Source organism: Nothobranchius furzeri, chromosome 3 (assembly GCF_043380555.1).
Source record: "Nothobranchius furzeri strain GRZ-AD chromosome 3, NfurGRZ-RIMD1, whole genome shotgun sequence".
NCBI lineage: Eukaryota > Metazoa > Chordata > Actinopteri > Cyprinodontiformes > Nothobranchiidae > Nothobranchius > Nothobranchius furzeri.
This window is the reverse complement of record NC_091743.1, coordinates 58964448-58987457: the sequence shown is the minus strand read 5'-3', so window position 1 is coordinate 58987457 and position 23010 is coordinate 58964448. Positions and strand designations below refer to the sequence as shown.

At 42.2% G+C, this 23010-nt stretch overlaps 1 protein-coding gene across 2 annotated transcripts in view; it reads left to right on the top strand.

Annotated features, from left to right (window-relative positions):
* The window catches only part of asic1b (acid-sensing (proton-gated) ion channel 1b), a 279883-nt gene that overhangs the window by 168815 nt on the left and 88058 nt on the right, over positions 1-23010 (top strand). Inside the window, exon 1 of one of the 2 annotated variants that reach the window (XM_054751934.2) lies at positions 21547-22362. The exons of the other annotated variant lie outside the window; for it this stretch is intronic. Within the exon in view, the coding sequence (XP_054607909.1) occupies positions 21691-22362 (672 nt within the window). The 5' untranslated portion in view covers positions 21547-21690. Of the gene's footprint in view, positions 1-21546; positions 22363-23010 lie in introns of those variants that run through there. 2 annotated transcript variants of the gene reach the window in all.

Sequence of the window (23010 nt, the reverse complement as noted above, 5' to 3'; positions counted from 1 at the left end):
GAGACCTGATCCTTAGATCACCAAACGGATCATCTCAACAACTTGGCTGTGCCTAGAAATCCTGTCCATAAATGTGGCATGTTGTTTATGTTTTTATTGGTACATATGTACATGTTGTATCCAGTTATGTTGCTTTTCAAATGGGTTTCTAGGTCTACAAAGAAATTTTCACCACAGACTTGTGGCTAATTTTAGATGCAACATTGCTTCCCAAATAAAAATTGTGATTATTTGAAAAAGTTTCCTGTGAAAGTATTAAAAAAATTGTAGTATAAAGAACCAAAATTCCACGTTTTAATACATGTTTGAAATACTTGCCTGTTCAACCTTTCACACACACTGTTGAAGCTGTCAGCTGTGGTGACTCACCACAGCCATGGAATACACCTCATGATCACACAACACTATATTGGAGCAGGTGGAGGGAGACTAGGGGTCTTAGCCACCTCTGTTGTTGCTAGGCTTCCTGGGGCTGGAGGCTAGGAGGGAGATCTGGCCGTCTGGTTGGGGTCTGGGGTGGTGGGTTGTTGTGCTCAGCGTTGGGCGGGGGAGCCTGCTCATCAGCACCCCAGCAGAAAGGGTCAAACTCTGGTTACCGGTGATGGTTGTACCCCATGTGCAGCAGTACCGGGACCAGAGTTAATAGGGTGTGTATGGGGAGCATGAGTGAGTGTCCAGCGTGCATTTTTGTAAGTCTTGGGTTGTATGTGCATGTGTGAGCATGAGGGAGGGAGTGTGTGACTGTGTTTGTGTATGACTGTATATGTCAGGTGGGGCCTTTGGGTCCTCCCCTCTCCTGGAACTTCTCTTGATGATATAGATCTTTGTCCCCCCTCCCCCTGCCACACCTGGTGTGGGGGCTTGTGCCATGGTCTGCCTGAGTGTTCGTGGCAACCGGGTCTGGGGGTTTAAGATTTTGGCATCTGCCTGATAGATCCCGGTGGCTGCCTGGTGGGGTCTGGGTCCCTGGGCTCTGCTGGGTCCCCGGCGGGGGTGGTCACCCCTGGGTCCCGGGTCGCTGGGTCCCGGGCTCGGCCGGCTAGGGGGTGGGAGGCTGCGGGCGGGCCTGTGGGCTTGCCGCTGATATCTCCAGGGACTCTGCCGGCTGCTGGTTGTGGCCCCCCGGGGCGATCCTCTGTGCCTCTCGAGGGGGGCGGGGCCTTTCTGGTTGCAGTCTCCTTGGGGTTCCTGCATTCTGGGGCAACGCCTGGATCTCTGGGACTTGGAGCCCCCCCCGTCTCCTGCGCATCTTTGGGGGGGGCGGATCTGTGGTCCCTCACACTCTCTGTTGGACACTCCTATAGAGAAACCTTAAATAAACAAGCGCGTGTACACACACAGGTGCTCACATGGTGCTCTCAAAAGTATGGGCTTGGGCACGTTCAACACATGTCTTAAGACTATGGGGGGCACTTAATGCACTGTGATTTATTATCGTGATTCTTCAGTTAAGCAATGTTGATTATATATATATATATATTGTTTTTTTTTTTTGTTTTTTTTTTTTCATCAAGTTGACGCAGTGATAGGTAGATCTTGTTGTATTGTTGTTGTGTCCCTTTTTTGTGTCCTTTTTTTTGTCTTTTTCTGCAGGTCTAGAAGCAGACTCTTGTTCATTGTTTATTTTTGTGGACCCCCCCCCCCCCCCTCCTCTCTCTCCACCTTTTCTCTTCCTTTCTCTTTCACCTCTGTCTCCGTGTCTGGTCGGAATTACAAAGCATTCAACAACAATAACAATAAAGTTTTAAGTATCAGGCGTGACATTAAAAGCAAACGCTTTGATGCTCCACCTGAGAATAAATCTGTAAGGCTTGTCACCAGCATTCAGACATCAATTCTGCTTGCTTCACAGCCAGACAGGACACGGTAAAAAAAAAAAAAAAAAAAGAAGCTGTCAGCATCTTTGTTTTTGAAAAGTGCTGGGATGTTGACCATTAGCCTAATTTGCTAGGGGACATTTCATCAGGTTTTTTAATAAAATGCAATTTCTTACATTTGTATTGATTTACTTAGCTTCATGCTAATACGTAAATGTATAATTACAGTTAAACAAGTGGAGAGCAGGAGTTAATTCTGAGTTTGTTTCATTTTAAACTAAAATAAAGTAAAACTTAACTCTACAGCTTTGTAGAAAACATAAAACTGGGTAAGTAGTTGTTGCAGTTTAGGCAGATTGCTTGAAATATCATTGAAAAAAACGAGCCTCTTAAGAATCTTTTTAAAACAAACAAAATAATAATAGCAATGTATATATATAATATACACACACACACTATGGTGTTATCCTGAAGCATCAGGTCTGATGCTATGTATGCAGCTAATTTGCAGCACTTATTGCAATGTAGAGCATGTGTGGTGAGCACTTTGACACGGCTGTCTTGTTAAGATGAACACGGTTTTGCTTCATGCATTTGGAAACTCTCACGGATAACTGCTGCAGAAGCTTGCTGTCGGACACTTGTCATCTAAACTGTCAACATAAAAAAAGACCTTCAAGCCGGAAGCATATTTTTTCTGTCTTGCTATTATTTTTAGTCCGTGGCAGCTTGTCCCTCTGGGGCTTTTCTCTTTTTCTGCGTTACCAGAGATCTCTGTGTTGTTTTGCTAAGCTACATATTTGCTGCTTGTAGACCCATCAGGAGTCCGATTCTTTCTTCAGTTGGTGCTGGAATCCAGCAAACACTGGGCCACAGTGGAGAGGAGAGGCAGTAGCCTTCAGCACAACCAGAACCAGGATAGGCAACATTCTGCTTCTACCAATGGGAATCTCTTGGGATTGTGTTGGCATAGCATTATTCCCATGTGAGTGGTGTGTACAAAATTTAGTTAAAGAGAAGAAAAATGTAAGAAAAAGAGAGAATTATGTGTTAATTGTCAGATAGTGAAAAGACAACAATATTGACTTTTTCAGTCATCAATGAAATTTTGCAAGATCAAGGTCACAATCATGTTTAGTTCTTACCTTGAAATAAACATTTGGAATAACAATTTGTAGAAAAACGAGCAGTTTTCATTTCTATAGGGGTTTTACGAAATCATTAGCCAATTTTGGATGTTACGGCCCCCTGCCCCATTGCTGTGCCAGTGCAACTGGATGATTGGCTGGTTGGCAAATCTCTGCATGTGCCCCTCTGCCTCTCTTTTTGTCTAGCACCTTTGGGTGCAGCATAAAAGCTTGCTTGGTGCAGCCTTAGAACAGATTATAGAGATCACCTCAAGAGCTCCTGCCTATTTTTAATAATAAAAGTTTAGAGGCTTTTTTTAAATCAAAAAATACTCCAGAATCAGTGTTCAGTCTCCACTTTATATTGCGGGCTAAACAGCTGAGTCATAGCATAAATGGGGGCTTGTCCGGGATAATCTTCTGAACCTATGGAAGATAATAAAGAGACTGAACCTGGATTTTATAAAAAGTTGGTTAATTGACGAACCAGTCTTTATTATTTTGGAAAATGATTGGTTACTCTGAGTTTAACATGCATGCTGATTGTGAAGATAGTCGTCTACACCTATTCCTGCACTAGCTTCTGATAGAAATTAGAAAACACTTGGTTCAGAAAGGCCTAACAGATCTGTCACACTGTCAGTTAACATTCATGGATTCGGCCATCTTGGCTGACAGTGGGTAAGGCTGTTGTTTGGGCAACATTACTAGTGTATTTATTGTACTATAGTTGTTTGTGAAGCTCATTTTGTGCATCCGTTTGTTATTAGACTTGTTGTATTTACATGGGAGCAGGTGAGAAATATGTAATGTCAGAAATCATTAGTTTTTACTCTTTTGATGACACAACTTTTACATACTATAAATGTATTCTACATCAAACGTTTTAGCTACTTCTCCTCTCACTCAAAATGTCAAACTCTGACAGATCCAAGGTGCCATTTTTGAGAAATTTTTGTTTGTTTGGCCAAAATTAAATTGAAGTAGTTGTCATATTTAGCACAGTTATTTAAAGTGTGCATATGAATAGTATAAGACACGTATGTAATAGTTACCTAAAATAATTTTGTTTATCTTTTATCTTAGTATCAGTTTATATCCACATCGGAAATAAAGGGGACTGTATCAGATATCAGTAAAAACGCAGCTACTGAACAACCCTAATTTTTATTTACATTAATAACAACAGAATGTTTTCCCCTGTTAGGAAAGTCACTCTGATCATAGTGGACATTGATTGTTTTCTCAGCCAGGTAATGATGATTGAGTCCTTGTTGATCAATTGATTGGTCCACTGACGTCTTTGGGCGGTGCAGTGTCCGGCACACTGATTGCTCTGTATTGCAATGGCACGGTTTCTATGCAGTTTAATGGAAAGTGGGTTTCTACTGAAGGGAATAATGACTTTAGGGTGTTACATGAAAGAAACATGGAAAATATTAGTTACTATGAGTGAGCTGTGGTTTAACAGCAGCATCCGGCAGTGCAGTGTTATTTAGGCCTGTGTGTGTTTCCCCTCATTTCCTCACATCCCTGCCTGCATCCCTCATGCCCCCCCCACCCCCCCACCCCCATAGCAGTGCCTGATTCATTTTCCCAGTAACAGCCTGAGTTCCCCGTGATTTATATGTTTATGGTCATTACTGACATTGAGTAATACATTTCCGCTTTTCTCCTCTTCTCCATCTTACCCCATCTCTCTTTTGGCAGAGCCTCGGGGTCCTGTGAGGAATATCAATTACTCTGTTTGTGTTTAATCACCGGCTTTTACTTCCTCTCACGCCACCACTCTTAGGTCGAGCGGAAGAAGTTGTGCTTTTAGAGTTGTTTGCTGATTAGTAGCCATAATACAAATTAAGAATTTGCTTTCATTTGCAGTCATTTGTGGTCTTTAGTGATTTAGCACTGAGCATTAAATGCAAAAAGTTGTATTCTTGGAATAAACATAAAAGGTGGGATAGCTGATGCAAAACATTTACACTCGATGCAGAAAAGTGCTTTTTTATTTTAGCTCCTGTTTGCTTTTTCAGGTGACTGTGTCTTTCCTGGATGTGAGACCATATCTGATATAAACTGACAACAAAATTCTGAAAAAGTATAAGAAAATAAGTCAAGAGCTGCTCCAACAATAAAAGAAAAAAGCAGGGATTTCTCATCCTTTTTCGCCCCTGCTTGTTTCGGTTAAAGAGCACGACTTCCAGCTTTAAAAACAGGGCTTAAAACTAAAATCAAGTTTTCCATGATGGTTTCTTTTATGACATTGCTATGCATCATTGTTTTGAACAGCATACTCGGTCGGTACAACTTTGCTCCCGAAATGTTGTGAAGGGTTAAGATTAATGTGCAAATATGTCCAGCTGTTTATTTTTCATGCTCAGCCTTGACTTTATATTAAACAGATTAGATTATATGATCATTAGAGCTTCGCAGTATGACAGAAAATGCAGAAATACATAATATATGTCTTTATTTTTAGAAATCTTTTTGTTACATATTGATAAAGTGTTTTCTTTCAGCCTACTGTCAGCTCTTATCTGTTTGTGTCTCATTCTGCCTGTGTGCTCTCGTTCTGGATTTTAAATCAAAACAATTCTGTTTTAACACAGATTCTGGTTTCTGTTATCAGAAAAGACAACAGCTCTGAAAAAGGGAACTGCAATACATTATCTTAGAAAAAGGACCAACGATTTGCTTTTATTGTGTTGTATTTGTATTTAAGCTGATATATGCATGTAGTCATCAGAATGTCCTAGTAGCAATCAGCAGCTCAGGGAGAAGTGTGGGAGGGAACCTGAGTCTTCATGCTCGCTTGGCTTATATAGTGAACACCTTTAGCAGAACAGAACTACAACTTGCCTAAATATCTGGTAGATGTTTCAAAGTATGCAACAAACTGAATCGTCTAATAAAGCATCAAAGAAAGAGAATTTCTGGGTGTCACCCATCGACATTAATATAGGTGTCACCAGAGAGTGAGGTGGGGGTGGTGGTGGTGGTGTGTGTGTGTGTGTGTGTGGGGGGGGGTCTTTTGTTTTTGTGGGAGGTTGCATCACGTCAGATTGCATCAGTACTTTTTGTGGATTATGTGGTTCTTTTGGACTCATCGAGCCGAGACCTCCAACAGGCCGTGGAACAGTTTTCAGCCGAGTGTGAAGCAGCTGGGATGAGATCCAGCTCCTCCATATTTGAGGATGGTGGTTCTCAACCGGGAAAATTATGTCTAGCCAGCAGCAGGTTGGGAGTGAGCCGCTGCCCCAGGTGGAGGAGGGCAAGTCTCTGTGGGGCATGCTTATGAATGAGGGTAAAGTCAAGCGAGAGACTGATGGTTGGATTGGAGCAACATCTGTAGTGATGCAGCTAGTGATGGGGGAGTTGTAGTTCAAAGGTGAAATTGTTGGTTTACCAACGAGTCTGTTCCCGTTCATGAATAGGGAGATGACATCATACTCCTCCTTAAATGACATGACTTGATCATGGGCTGAGGATTTTTTTATGGTTGCCTTCTATTTGATGGATTTGCCTTAGATGTCCTCTGGATGAACTGGAGGAGATAGCTGGGGAGAAGAAGATCTAAATAAGCTGTTAATGTGGGGATGGATAGATGAATAGTTGGGTGGATGGATGGATGGATGGATGGATGGATGGACAGACGGACGGATGGATCAATGGATGAATAGTTGGGTGGATGGATGCATGGGTGGGTGGGTGGATGGATGGATGGATGGATGGATGGATGAATGGATGGATGGATGGATGGATGGATGGATGGATGAATGAATAGTTGGGTGGGTACGTGGATGGATGGATGGATGGATGGATGGATGATTGGATGGATGGATGGATGGATGAATAGTTGGGTGGGTAAGTGGATGGATGCATGGGTGGATGGATGAATGGATGGATGAATAGTTTGGAGGGTAAGTGGATGGATGCATGGGTGGATGGATGGATGGATGGATGGATGGATGAATAGTTGGGTGGGTAAGTGGATGGATGCATGGGTGGATGGATGGATGGATGGATGAATAGTTGGGTGGGTAAGTGGATGGATGGATGGATTTATTTGGTCGATTTTATATTTCATGTGGCCTCGTCCAGCTTCTCCATTACAACCTGCTTTCTCAGCATTAAGTTCTAATGAAGCGAGACTCCCTATGCAGCATGTTCCTTTCCTCCTCCATGATTTTATTTCACCCAGTCAGGTAGCAGCCTCACATATTTATCAAAGCAGACGAAGGCATCGTACCTTTAAGGTTGGATTTGGATGACTGCAGTCATTCTGTTTCCTTATATAGATAAACCCAAGCAGACACTTGTTTAAATTCATGCAGAGTTTGGTTGAGTAAATGAAAAACTATGTAATCCTTAAATAAGCAACATCAGTAACATGTGACCAGTTTCAGGCTCTTAGACCCATTATTAAGTGGAAGAGAACACAGCGTAAGGAGCTTACTAAAGAGGCAGAAGTATAAAATATCAGAGTTGCTGGTACTGCTATCCTTATCAGGCAGATAGCAGGAGATACTTCCCTTCCCTAAGTTGGAATTCCTCAGCCTCTGATGTGAATACCATCTGGTGTGTAAATAGGGCATGGTGCTATAATACCAAACTACTTAATGCTGTCACTGCACCTCCCCGGGACATTGTTTAATAACAGCTTCCTGTTCCACCATGCATGTTCTGCTGTTTCTAATTCATATGTATATGTATTTATTTTCCCTTCCCTTAAATCCCTAAATATTTATTTTTTTATCTGTTTTTCTCAAAAAGTTAGAAGCAGAAATGTGAAACTGAGAAACTGGGTTTAGTAAAGTCTAATGTTGGATTTTTTTTTCCTCTGACATCACCCAAGTTAATGAAGATATTTACAAATATTGCCCAGGAAAGGCCTGGAATGAGATGAAGAAAAAGATTACTGCACCCTAACCAAATAGACGTGACCTTCAATTTCTCAAGTGAGCTGAATTAACTTTCCTCATCATCTTCACCTTTCTGATGCAAACACGAAACACGCCACAGCACAAGCCTGCAGCCTCATGTTTATTAATTTCTTTCAGTGGGAAATGCGCTAAATCATTGACCCTCTTTTAGTGCCTCGTGCTCAATCCGAGCATGGGAACGAAAAAGCTGTATTGATTTTGCCTTCTCTAATCAGCTGCCAGACCCTTATTTGGGATGTGAAATGCGAAATCTTGTACAGTGAGCGCTTGTCAGAACTTCTCCTGATCCTAATCTTTACTAGTTGATGGCTCTCTAATCTTTTGGCCAACCACAAGTCATCATAGGGCAAAAGAGGTAAAAATTAAGAATCAAAGATTGCTTCTATTTTCAAAACATTATGGGAAAATCCTCATTTTGGTGTGGCAGCCGTCCCTAAACACTCTCTTCCCATTATCAGAACAAGCTACAGGCAGGGGCACCCCCAGAACATTTTGGAGCCAGGGAAAATTTTGGGGTGGCTCACCAAATTAAGTGTCAGTGATAACTCTGGAAGAGTTTAGCCTGTAGCTGTGCATTGCTTTGCATCTTCATTCTTTTAAAAAACATAAGGCTTATGCATCCAACATGTTTACCTCAAATTTAGGTATAGCCGATATTGACCTTTTTTAGCAATGTCTGATTTAGCGATATTGTCTAACTCTTAATTTCTGATGAAGAAATATACAGATACCAATATATGCTTCGTCCCCCTTTCATAAAAAACTCATTTATTTTTGGTTGCCAGCATTACATTTCTCCTATCAAACATACATAAGCTTAAACATTGTTGGTGCAAAATGACAACTAATTTCATTTTAGTTAGTCAATATTTAGGAGTATTCTGCAGACCTGCCAAACTGTACGCATTTTGCGTAGCCAGTACGCAATTTGGCATGTATTTACGCGGGTACGACTCACCCCTCTAAACTACGCACAAAGCTGCGGACACGTGAGTTGAGTTCTGTGGCAAATATGGACGTGTGGTACTCATGTCTGACAACACGACTCAGTGGCGTGGTGAAGAAGTTTAAGCCAATCATCGTAGAAAGTCTATCCTGCCTAGCCTATAGCGTAACACCCCCGCCCCCCTCCTCCCTGCTTCATCCTGCCCGCTGCTCCTCTCTCCGTTTCACCACTCGCTGCTGTTCTGATAAGGTAAACTCTGTGTGTATGTGTGTGTGTGTGTGTGTGTGTGTGTGTGTGTGTGTGTGTGTGTGTGTGTGTCTGTGTGTGTGTGTGTGTGTGTGTGTGTGTGTGTGTGTGTGTGCGTGCGTGCGTGCGTGCGTCTGTGTGTGTGTGTGTGTGTGTGTGTGTGTGTGTGTAAAATTTTCCATCCAGTATATGGGGAGATTACAGTGTGAAAAGCAATGGAGTTGCAACAGTCCGCGAAAAAACGCCGCACAAGTGGTACTCAAAAATTTTGACAAGGTTGGCAGGTCTGATTCTGTACTCCTTCAGTTACGGGTGAATAAACCTTCATATTTATGAACTTTTTCTGTGATGCGTTCTTCAATCTGTTCAATCTTTTTACCTTTTAACAGTGGTGCTTGTGACTAATTGACAGGAAGTGGCGTCCTGACCAATCACAAGCTTGAGGTTTCCGTCACATTTAATGAGTATTTAAAATTTTGGGCATGTCTCCGTCACCCTCTGTGAGGCCGTTGGAGAGCCCTTGAGCTTATGCGTAATGGCGTTGTGTGTCCCCACTCCGACGCAGATGGAGAAGTAAATCAGGCTTAACCCTTTGAGTCTGAGCATTCTCCAACTGGGGGACAAACAAGTGTAGCAGCAAATGGCCTTTGCACTTTGCAAACATAGGCCATTTGAAATTTGCTAAAATAAACGTATTTATTGGCCCTAACATTTGTTTTGACTTAAGATAAATATGTGGTTTGTGAGAATGTTAATGTTATTTATTGAGAGGAACCAAAACTGTTTCAAACAATCCATCATCATCTTAGTTTTGTTCAGTTGTAGAGACATCCAGTAACATCTCACCCACCAAACTGACAGAGCGCTGTGATTGGCCCAGACTGGCCAGGGCTGCGGAGGTTCCAATGGACCGTGGCTAGACCAACGTGAAGAGCAAAATCATTTAGCTTCATCTACTGTCTGTCTAGATTTGTAGGTCAGTAGATCACCAAATCTTCAGATCTTTTTCTTAGATGCTTGGACCTGAAACCTTTCTCGTCTCATAATGGTCCTTTAAAGACAAGAGACCTGCAGATCCACTCTCAGACACTAACCTTCACCTTCTTCAAGTCTGGGAGCGAGAGGTATGCTAGACAAATGAAGGCTCTTTTGATGCTGCCAAAGGTTTCTTTATCTTTCATTTTTAAGATTTAGACATTTTATCTCAAGTCCTTGAGGCTCAATAGATTTTTTTCAAGTGCTTTCCTTCTGCTTTGAGAACCTGGTAGTGAGGCTGCTGAAGGGGATGAAAACAACTCAGAAATTCTTTCATTTGGTCAGATCATTCAGCCCAGTCGTTTGCAAATGTGAAATGATCAGCCTCATCAGATTAATTCAGTATTTAGCAGAATATGTTATAATTTTATGGAGACAAGTAAACAATAAATACACAGAGCTTCGTATATGTGGCCAGATTATGTATTCTTCCTTTTCTTATCCACGTTCATTTAGGCGGTGTGTGTCATAAATCTTTAATTTATGAGATGCAACTTCTTTGCATATTTAATAACCTCTAGATTCTTAAATAATGAGGAAATGCATGCTCAACACTCAATTTTCACTTTTGCAACACTATTTACAATGTGTGTGTGTGTGTGTGTGTGTGTGTGTGTGTGTGTGTGTGCGTGCGTGCGTGCGTGTGTGTGTCTGAGTGCGAGTGTGTGTGTGTGTGTGTGTGTGTGTGTGTGTGTGTGTGTGTGTGTGTGTGTGTTTATATGGTAAATGGCCTGCATTTGATGTAGTGCCTTCTCAGTTTCTGCAACCCCCCAAGGCGCTTTACAACACAACCAGTCATTCATCCTTGCACACACATATTTACATGCTGGTGAGTTGTAACATGACTGGATAAACGTGACATGAACAGCAATAGCAAAGAAAGAAACCCACATTTGTTTTTTTCAGCTGAGAAACAACATTTATCAGGACCGTAGAGGAAAGGAAACCCTGAAACGAAAGTCATGTATATTAATATGTTTTTATTTCCAGTTGTAAAAAACTGGTTGGGAATATTTCCACTGCTCCACTGTGGGAAAGCGCTATTGTAATGACTCGATCATGTTTTATATGTAATATCGGAGCACTTCCATCTCCCTGTGTCATCCTTCTGCTGTTTATTTTGTCCCTGGCCTCAGATTTCATTATTTCTAGTATCCATCCATCCATTTTCTGAACCCGCTTGTCCACGTAGGGTCGCGGGGGGAGCTGGTGCCTATCTCCAGCGGTCAATGGACAATCAGGCGGGGTACACCCTGGACAGAGTGCCAGACCATCGCAGGGCAATGTCTAGTATGTTCACACAAAATATTAAAGTGAGAAAAAAATTAAATAAAAAGGAACGCCACCTTGTCATTTTGTCAACACATTTCTGTTTCACATTGCTGTTTTTGGTTTAAGTATTGCCTGGTGATGACATTTGAAAAAGCAAACTGCCACATGGACAGCTTCATTACGACAGAGATTTTGCTGACTAAAGTGTGACTTAAACCTTCCACCTCCACTGAGGGATGGAAATTGATTCACGTTTTGCAGGGAATGCGACTTTTAGACATGCAATAGTGTAGAAGACTAATTTGTGATCACATGGATGGATGGATGGATGGATGGATGGATGGATGGATGGATGGATGGATGGATGGATGGATGGATGGATGGATGGATGGATGGACAGATGGACGGATGGACGGACGGACGGACGGACGGACGGACGGACGGACGGACGGATGGATGGATGGATGGATGGATGGATGGATGGATGGGAGAAATAATCTGCATGATTTTATCTGGGGGGGGGGGGTTTAAGGTGAGAAACTCCATTTTATGCTTCCCAGTTAGGTAAATCATTTGTGTCCCTGACATATTTTATTTATTTAAGATTATATTATATTATTAATGATTCATTAAAATCCAGTTAACAAATGAGCAGATCCCCGTCTTGTTCCAGATCTTGGTGAGCTTGTCAGCTTCCTGTGAGTGTTGGCTCACTTACTATTGTAAATAAATCGGGGAACTCTAAATAATCTAGTTATGAGCAACCCCTTGGAGCTCTTGTCAAATTATCTGACATGACAAATAGATTCAGACTCAGATGTCTAGCTCCCAACCTCGGCCTCTCCCAGTGAATGGGCTCCCTCTAGGCCTTTCCACCTCTCCCCACCCCACCCACCCCACCCCCAACACACACACACTCTCTCTCTCTCTCTCTCTCTCTCTCTCTCTCTCTCTCTCTCTCTCTCTCTCTCTCTCTCTCTCTCTCTCTCTCTCTCTCTCTCTCTCTCTCTCTCTCTCTCTCTCTCTCTCTCTCTCTCTCTCTCTCTCTCTCTCTCTCTCTCTCTCTCTCTCTCTCTCTCTCTCTCTCTCTCTCTCTCTCTCTCTCTCTATACGTGAATTCGAACACAGCAGGTACCTCCACTCGTATGTTCCTGTGTGATTAGCTGTGAGGAGACATGTGAATCTGGCCTCAGCTGACAGTCTGTCATCCAGTAAAGAGCAGCAGTGAAACATGAGTAAGTGTTTGTTTGTTTTTTTTGGTCTAAATGGTTTTCGGTTATTTTGCAGCAGACATGGAAAAGCTGTCACACATGTAGATAGAGATGTTTGATTGGAGGAAGTAAAAATGGCTCATTTCACTCTTTACATGCAGCTCTGACAGGAGAATGTCAACATTACTGTACATGCTTTGGTGTTGAGATAAACTGTTAATTAATTATCATTTTTAAGATCAAGTTTATTAATATTATTAATACATTTGCACTGTTCTCTAGGGAGAAATGAGCTGTTAGTCATTCTCTGGGGAAAAAGCTCATATGCTTCTGTTTGAGGAAGTAGAAGTCAGCCGAAAGAGAAAGTGACAGAAGACGTCAGGATTTGGAGTCTTATTTCATGATATTTAGGCATCACCAACACGATTCCAATGACGCAGTTTGCTTTGTAGTGTTGTTTTATCTCCACAAATACCACAAGCCTGCAGGATTTTTTTTGTCGAAGACTTACTTGTCTATAAGAAATTGCTAACTCTGCATAAGTTTAGGTACTTCCACAAACACGTGCACCACTTTGTGATTGGCATGTGTTTGCGAGCAGATGTCTAACGCTATTGGCTAATGCTGATTGCCTCTCAAGTTAAATTGCATTGGGCAACATATATGTTGCTTTTTAAAATAGTTTTTAAAAAGAACATATATATATATATATATATATATATATATATATATATATATATATATATATTGCTTACAATAAATTTATTTATGGAGAGGGCGGAGGAGGAGGAGCATTCTACACTTTTTGGACATCTTTATTTTCTGCAATGTATTTGCCATATGAAGATTTTTAAAAGCAGAGGGGAACAGGGTCAGATAATCACTTTTCTGGATTTCTAAAACAGAAAAAGTCACACAAAGTTTTCTCTGTGAAAGAACAGAGCACAAGCAGAAATCACAAAAATATTTGAACCCTTAGATAGTTGTTTTTAGGAATCTCAGATTCCCTTCAGCTCTGAAACCTTGTAAGAACACACATGTTCTCCAAATGTACTCTTTTTTTTCTGACGTGCAAAGCCAAATTCATTTTGATCACACATTACGATAATCATGTGTCACCAAGCCAAGGACGCTTCATCGTGTGGAGAAGAAGACAACATCATCAGCCTCTGATTGACAGATATGTGTTAATATTAGCTAATTAGGATTCAGAACAGATGCTGAATGTTTCACCGTTGCGCTCTTGGTCCCAGACAGTACTGAAAATCTGTTGACTGACATATTAAAAAAAAGTAAAACAGTCTCTGAGGAATGACACAAAAGATGGGATTTGAAGTGTTTTTAAGAGGAGAACAAGTTTATCATAGGAGTTTTGCTGAATACATTTTTTATTCATTTCTATTTTAAAGCTACTTATGAATGCACGTGTATATGAACTGGAATCTATTTCTTTAAATTATTTATTTTCAACTTTTAATGGGTTAGAAATGAAGTTATTTCTCTACAAGCTGTCCAATGACCTTAAAAATAGTTTTTAAAAGCATAAGAAAAGACACATATATGCCAATCAGCTGCATTATCAACCAAAGGAAATTAAACAGGGAAACTCTCAGAAAAAGCTACAGATCTACGTCACACTGTAATTTTAGCATTCATGGACTCACCCATCGTGGCTCACAGGGAAGGCCGTTGTTGGTTTAACATCCATGAGAGAGCAAAGCACTTCTAGGCAAGGGGTGGGCAATGTAAACGATATAAGGTAGAAACGATATAAAATTGGGTAATCAATCAATCAATCAATCAATCAATCAATCAATCAAAGCTTTATTTATAAAGCGCCTTCCGCAACCCTGTCAGGAAGCCCAAAGCGCTGAACATGGTACAGTTGTAAGTAATTATACTGAATAAATCAACAATAAAAGAAATTCAAATTACAAAATACAAATTACAAAATACAAAATGGAAATAACAAGATAGATGAAACATTCCGGTAAAATACAAATGTGTGAAACACAATTGGATTGAGTGGATGGATTGAGTGTACCAATGAAAACTGTGGAATGGATTCAACATAATAGAGGGCCATAATCAAACATGTTCTGGAAACGCCAAGCGGAGGAGGTGTGTTTTTAGGTGATTCTTAAAGACTGGCAGAGAAGGGGACAGCCTAACTGAGGGTGGCAACTGGTTCCAGAGTAACGGTGCTAGGACTGAGAAAGCCCGGTCCCCGCGGGTACGACACCTAGACCGAGGGACAGCGAGCAGGCCTTGGTCAGAGGAGCGCAGAGCGCGTGATGGGGAATGTCTGTTCAGGAGTGTGGCCAGATAGGGGGGAGCACCACCCTGGAAGAAATGATAAACAAAGATGAGTATTTTGAATTGTGAGCGATAGGAAATCGGAAGCCAGTGCAGGGAGGCCAGAACTGGACTGATGTGGTCCCGTTTCCTGGTCCCAGTCAGGAACCTGGCAGCGCTGTTCTGCACAACCTGTAGGCGACGCAGTGTTGACTGACACAACCCTGCGTAGAGAGAGCTGCAGTAGTCAAGCCGAGAAATTACAAATGAAAGTTTTGGCTCTATAATGAAAATTGATGTAATGAAAGTTTTTGGCTCTATCGCGATATTGTGGTAACACATGACATCACTAAAATGTGCGTACACCCACGCCATCATTGGGACAACAGAATGGCAGTGACTGCAAGCATGGAGAGGGCGGAGGAGAAGGAGCATTCTACACTTTTTGGACATCTTTATTTTCTGCAATATATTTGCCATATGAAGATTTTTAAAAGCATGTCATTTTGACATATATAAACAGAGGGGAAAATATATTGCAATAAAAATTGTTAACGCACGTGCTTCAGATTATATCGCAATGTAGATTTGACGCTATATCGCCCAGCCCTAATCTATGCTAGTGGATTCTAACTAGTGATGTGACGTTCACGAACGAATCAGTCTTGTCCCTGTAGAGAGCCGTTCATTTTAACAAACCTCCCCGGAAGTCGGTCAAACTCACCCGCTCAAACCCCACCCACCGCTGTGACAGACGTAGGAGGAACCATAGAAACACATGTTTATATACATATATCTTGGGAGGAACGCTAACCAACCTCGTGCGCCCTCACGTCACCGTAGGAAGACGTTGCGCTTGATCCCCACCCCCGCTCTATTGGCTTCACTTCATTCAAAGGAGCCAGTCTTTTGAACAGCTCTTTGAGGTAAACGACCGACTAATGAACGGCTCCCATGAAAGAGCCATAAATCCCATCACTAATGCTAACCATTAGCATTAGCAACTCCACTACATGGCAGAATTCCCGCAGGGTTGTGTTATTTGAGGAAATTAAACATTGCAGAGAGGGCGGAGGCGGTGGAAGAGATACGTTGCTGTTAGCCAATCAGGGGTGAGATGTCCAAATCATGACTATTAATGAGTAAGACCCCAAATGCTGCCGTTTTCTGCTCCCAATTCCTCCGGCTAACTTCCTAAAACTACAACACCACAGCATTTATTTCCACATTTATTTCCCCAATGACTCACTAAGTATGCATTCATTGTAGAGACTACAGCAGATTTATACAGACGAGCCATAATATAACTACAACAAGCTTCCATTTAACGCCTGTACATCTACTGTCCAGGCTCATCTGTAGATTTGTTAGATGGCCTATATCGCACCTTCTATAGTCCTGCGATCATAACCCAAACCCTGCGATCACCATACAATTAAAGTCATTCACCCATTCACACTGGTGGCAATGAACTAGAATGTAGCCACAGCTGCTCTGGGACGCTCTGACTGAAGCAAGTCTGCTTCCCAATTAGCACCACCTCCGACCACCAAGAACTTGTCTTGCCCAAGGACATGACAACTGTGACAGACTGAGCGGGAAGCGAACCTGCAACCTAAACCTTTAACTCTCTGATTACAGGGTGGGCACATAACTCTGCCCTTGTCACCCCTTTTCTGCACGTTTGCGTTATCCCATGTGAACAAATAAACATGTTTATAATGGGTGGCACAGCAAAAATGTAAATAAAAATGATTCATTTCAGATCTTTTTGGATCCAAACCCTTGATGTTTTGGTGTTATTCAATCATTCTAATTATCATATAACAGTGGAAATCTATGGGGTACAAATGAATGAGAATAAAAGATGCAAAAGCAGGAAAAAGTATATATTCTGTGCTTTGGAGTGTTTAATATTTTAACTTTGGAGAAAAAAAAAGACTCAACCTTAAGATTTTAATGAAAGTCTGTGATGATATTTGTTCAGCGATGGAACATCTTACTAAACCTATAAACTAACTTTTGGTGGATTTTGGCAATGACACAGCATCAGCTGAAAACAGACAAAGAAGAATAGTGCAAAGGTCACGGCTGTCACATAATTCCTGACACTTGATTGCATTGGTGTCAGACAGAGAAAATAACAGATAGTGTCTGACTGAAAGAAAAGATCCTTGACTTTCAAAGTAAGGCAAGTTTGTGTTATAAATCTGCACATCAGATGATTATCAAACCCATCAAACGGACGAGTCACGTTTCCTGTTGAAGGCGTCAGGATAAACGGATTAAATGGGAGCATGTAGAGTTTATTGATATGTTTAAAGCCAAGTATAAACTGCTGCTGCTGCTGAAGGTCTTGCATACAGGCTCAATAACCACTGATGCTGTTTGGATTTCTGGGATGGAGACGTTGGCTTCCTCCTGATGAATTAGCTTTGTGAAAATGCCACTAGTTGCATATTTTAACAATTCTCCTTCATAACTGCTTCCGTCTCGACTCGTGTTCCATTCTTCTTTGTAATGCTCAAAGAAGAGAAGGCAGGAGGAAGCTGAGAGTTCAGGTCGGAGCAAATCAACCTCAGACAGAACATGTAAAGGCAGATTGTGATTGTGGTGTGAAATATGGAAGTGGGACGAATGTGGGCCCTGGGTGTGGAGGGAATGGGTGAGTCTGAGTGATAATCACATTCAGAGAGGAGCCCATGTTTCTGTGTAATGCAGCAGAAAAGACACTCAGCCACAGACCCGCTATTATTGGTCTGTGACCCGACTCTGTTTGCGTGTCCATCAATGCCAGCGAAAACCGGAGCTTCTCCTGCTCTTGACTCCGGTTTGGACAAACAAATGTTTCTAAAGATTTTATTGATTTAAAAACCAGCCGTGTTAAGTCTCCGCTGATTCCAGCTGTCTGCCTCTGCTGGAATCCTTTCTGGCATCTATTCCCAGATTTCATGCAGCACTAATTACGCTGACCTTAACCACTGTGCTTTATTTCTTTGTGTTCAAGCTTGTTTCTTTCATTTTCTCCAGCTTGTCAGCTGCAGGTTACCATCATATACCTGCTACCACATAGTGTGAATTTCAAGCATGTCATAAATATCAGCACCACTTGAGATTCAGCATCCTTCTCGCCTCCTGCAGCTCAGCCTGCATATAAACAAATATTTGAGATCGTCTTTGGCGTCGGTCTGCATCACAATGAAATAAATCTTCAAGACCGCCTGCTGCCCACTAACCAGCTTCCTCTTGGTATTTTGTTTTATCCAAAGTCGATTTTTGTCAATCCGATGGTTTCTGAGATATAGAAACTTTTCTTTTTTGACAATAAAGAGCTGGTCTCCTGGGATTTATCCAAACATGACTTCACTTAGTTGCTCTTTGTTACGAGACAAACTCCATCCAGTTACATCATCTTTATTGTGGTGCAGGTCATGCAGTTGTTCGTCACCTCTGCAATGGTTTAAATGAGAAATGTGTTGTTAGGCAACAACAGCTCACTTAAAAAAGAGATCTGGGGGCATTGTTACTGCCACGCTGTTTATTCTCAGCGGGGGAGCTTCTGCGTTCCACACTCAGGCAGCCATGGCTTCTGTCAAACAGTGGAAACAGAATATTGTGTTTGAAGAACAGTTTCATTTCTGCTGGCCTCTGCCTCGTTCTGCCTCAGCATCTTCTGGGAACAGATGGGATCAGTTCTTGTTTACTCACGCTTTGTTTCTCCGGCGCAGGCAGAATCCACCGGATCCCACACTGACCCGAGAACATGAATGCAAGACTAGTGACTGAACGTCGCCTCAGAGCAATTAATATCATCGCCTGTGTGTGTGTGTGTGTGTGTGTGTGTGTGTGTGTGTGTGTGTGTGTGTGTGTGTGTGTGTGTGTGTGTGTGTGTGTGTGTGTGTGTGTGTGTGTGTGTGTGTGTGTGTGTGTGTGAGAGAGCTCGTTGTTCTGATATGCACAGTTTGTGTTTTTACGACAGTTGTTTTTAAATCCAAACTCAAGTCAGGTTTGTAAGAGAAGCATAAATTATCAGAAAGCAGCATGCGTCCAGTCTCATCTACATGTGTGTGTAGTTTCCTGTGTTTTCTTAGTGTGTGTGTGTGTGTGTGTGTGTGTGTGTGTGTGTGTGTGTGTGTGTGTGTGTGTGTGTGTGTGTGTGTGTGAGAGAGAGAGAGCTCGTTGTTCTGATATGCACAGTTTGTGTTTTTACGACAGTTGTTTTTAAATCCAAACTCAAGTCAGGTTTGTAAGAGAAGCATAAATTATCAGAAAGCAGCATGCGTCCAGTCTCATCTACATGTGTGTGTAGTTTCCTGTGTTTTCTTAGTGTGTGTGTGTGTGTGTGTGTGTGTGTGTGTGTGTGTGTGTGTGTGTGTGTGTGTGTGACTGTATGCACGCTCTGAGTAATGGGCTTTGTGCATCCTCTCTTGCTGACGGCCAGGATGTATCCATGGCAACGCCAGGTCGATCCTGGCTGTGAGCGGAGCTGGTGAGAGGGACTTGAAAGGGAGCGTTAAACCCTTCTGTCTCATCTGCCCTGCGCTTTTCTCTGACCATGGCAAAACGCGCGGCCTTGTTGAAATCTCAGCCCCAGGGGTGCGAGCCGTGGCTGTGACCCATGACACTCACGCCGTAACGCAGCACTGCCACCTTTTGACCCGATACTAAGAAAGGGTCTAAAACTAGTTATTTCCCTCCTTTTTCTGTGTGAATATTTTATTTTTTCTGTAAACACGCTCAAACCTGATGAAACAAAAGAGCGTGGGAGGGTTTTATTCCTTCTTTTGAATTATAAGTAATCAAATATTGCATCTTTTTATACTACTTTTTACTTTTTTCAAGCTTAAATCTGAAAGATTTGGTCATTTTGCTTCTGCTTAAACTAATAATTTACAGTCTCATTGCTTTTATTTATAATTGTTTAACTTTTTCTTCGCTTTATCAGTTCTCCTCTTTAACAAATCCATCAAGTTAAGTTGTGTCACCCCATTTTTTAACCATTTTTTCCACCTTTTTTTTTTAATATTTACAATTTCCACTGATCATGTGTTCCACCCAGAGGAAAAGCTACAGGATTAGATGTGCTGCTGTCGCCCCCTTGTGGATTAAAGTGTGCATCCATCGGAACATGACTGAGTTGAATGTAACAGGACATATGCTTTTTCATTTTTTTTAACACACAGGTGACAGAATAATTAAACCAGGGTTAGGTGGGTCACTGATCTGCCGTGCACAATTAAATCTCCTCCCCAGGAGTTTCGTAATTGTCACAGTTGTGCAACTTGTAATAATGTGTGTGAATATTCATGCAGCTGCGCCTCTCCGAGGGCTTGGGGCTGCAGCCCAGGGAGCTCCGTGACCTTCTTGTTAGGTCGGGATGGAAGCCGAAGGCTATCTGCTGATCACTAATACATATTCAAGAACCGCTGGCCACCCGGGTGTAGAGCGAGAACCAAGATCAAGTTTGATTAAGGCCAAGCGTGTTTGTTCGGTCTTCACAGCTGCAGCTAAACACATATTGACCAAGTCTGCTGCCTTTCTCATCCTCTCACATATTCACCTCTTTTGCTTCAAGGCAAGCTACAGTTTAACAGATTAACAAAAAGCATCAGTCCAGATAACGTGTTTTGTATTGGTTTTACACATCTAATGCGGCTCCTTGAAGGTCTCCTATGCTATCATCAGGTTTTCATTGTAAAGACTCCTGTCATCCCTGAAGCGTCTAACGTTTCATTTTCTGGCCCCACCGTATTTCTGAAAATAATCTCAGCCTGTTTAATGGAGCTCAGATCAATACAGATGGATCAGACTCATGTATTACCTTTTCACATCCCAGCTAGCATCACCTCTGGGAATCTGCATTTATCTCCACATTCAATCATGAGAGGGTTTGTTTAAGATGTTTTCTTCTCCACTGCTTGTACGTATTTGCTTTCACTTAATCTGCTTTCCACAGAATTGCTCTCAGCTCTGTCAGGGTTATGTAATTCCAGTCATATTTGTTGGTCAAACGAGCTATTACATTCTAATAACGCAGAGCGGATGGAAGTCCTGATTAAATTTCTCGACCTTTCAACGTGGTGTCTGCTCCCTAATAGCTTATGTCTTGATTAGCCATCACACATGACCTCAGCACTCTCTTTTCCTCAACTTTCCTAAAGCTCGTTAAAAGAGAAGACCTCACAGTGACACCGCTGTTTTACTTTATCTACTCAGACGTTCCAGTGGTGGGATCGGTAAAACCAAAAGAATTTGATTACACAGTCGTGCTGAGATCGTTTCATTTAAGGAAAGAGGAGGACGGTCTGAACTGTAAAATCAGCATTTTGTTTAGTGCTTTCGCAGCTCTAAATTCCAGCTCCGGTGCTCTGTGTCAAGCCCTTTGTTTTTGTAAATAGTGAAACTCTGATCTTTAGCCGGGTCCTGTGGGAGGATCCTGTGTCCCGCACCCTCATGGCCTCACTTTCTTCCTCATTCTCCCCCCTCCTTTGGTTTCTTTCTTGCTCATTTCAAAATAACTTGAAGGGATGGATCTAACCGCATCTCACAAGGACAAACCAAGGCAGGGCATCACTGTGCATGTGATTGGTGCAAAGTCGGCCTTTCAGTCCAAGCTTCTTGTTTTTAGAGGACCTTTTGGCTTTGTTTAGGGGCAATTGGGTTTGATTGGCTCTATACATTCGTGTTTTTGTGTTCTGTATCTGACTTCAACCATTAGTAGAAGATCTTTAGTCCTTTTTTGACTTTTTCAGGACTCAGCCTTGTTTCTTTCTCATCTCGCCCATTTTACTACTCACCACCATGCCTCTCCGGATCATGTGCACCATCTCCTTCTCGACGGATGATGAACCCTGCAGAGGATACTGTAAAGATGGCTTTGATGACTATTACAAGCGTATGCAGAAGGACTACGGTGAAGGGGGCTCACAGGACTGCCTGGACAAATCCAGTCAGGTGGACAATGACAGCGAGGAGGAGGACATCGGGAGTGATGTGGATGACCTGGCCACTTTCTTTGGTGGTTGCTCGCTCCATGGAGCCAACCATGTGTTTGTAGAGGACAAGAAGTTTGGAGTTCGCCAAGGTTTGTGGGCGGTGGTCTTCAACCTCGCACTGTTCGCTTTCCTGTACCAGGTGTACGACAGGGTTAATTACTATTTCCAGTATGACCACATCACCATGCTGGATGAGAGGGTTGCCAACATGAAGATCTTTCCTGCCATCACCATATGCAATTACAACTTTATCCGGAAGTCTCAGATGAGCTACAGCGACCTGATTTTTACGAGCGCCCTGTTGGGCTTCGAGGAAGGCATGGCACCCGGGTTTCAGGTGGCGCCAGAGCCGGATCGTCCGCTGGGCTCACGCTTTAGCCTGGATGAGTTCTTCAGCCGAACCCGGCATCGCATGGAAGACATGCTGCTGGAGTGCAACTACGCTGGCAAGGAGTGTGGGCCTAATGACTTCAGAGAGGTAAATGACACCTAAAACCCCACAGAAAATGATGCATTTATTTAATTTGTGATTTATCAGTGTAAGGTAATTATTTTGCATTTGAGGGACTAGATCATTTTGACTGATGGTTATTAGGTCATGGAGTTAAACTCACACCCAAAACTGTAACCGTCATCCACTACTAATGTAGAAGGAAGCCGACAATCCAAACCTGTAAATAAAAATGTTTTTCTTTAAGTTGATGTTTCAGCATAAAACAAATTTTATTATAAATGTAAAAGAGCTAGCATAAACAGCATAACTGAAAGGGGCTGCTATTGAATTTAACTGGTAATCATGTTGCTCAGGAGGCTCAAAGCTGCTGCTTGCTCAAAGACCTTCCTACTTGATTTTTGTTTTTGTGTTTTTATGTGACTGCTGCCCTTTGCGTTTCTCTGACTGCACCCAAACGGCAGCACCTGAGTGAAATACTGAATTGCCAAGAAGCGTGGCAATATCCAGCTGTTGGTCTGTCGATCTCTCTGACCTTTCGTGGACAGATATGGGCAGACTGCTAATGTTTGTGCTTGGGTTGCTGTTGCATTGGTGTGAATGTGCACACACCCACTTGCTGTTTCAAAGAATTCACCAACAATATGATGCATTTTCTTGAAATAGTTCACTTTT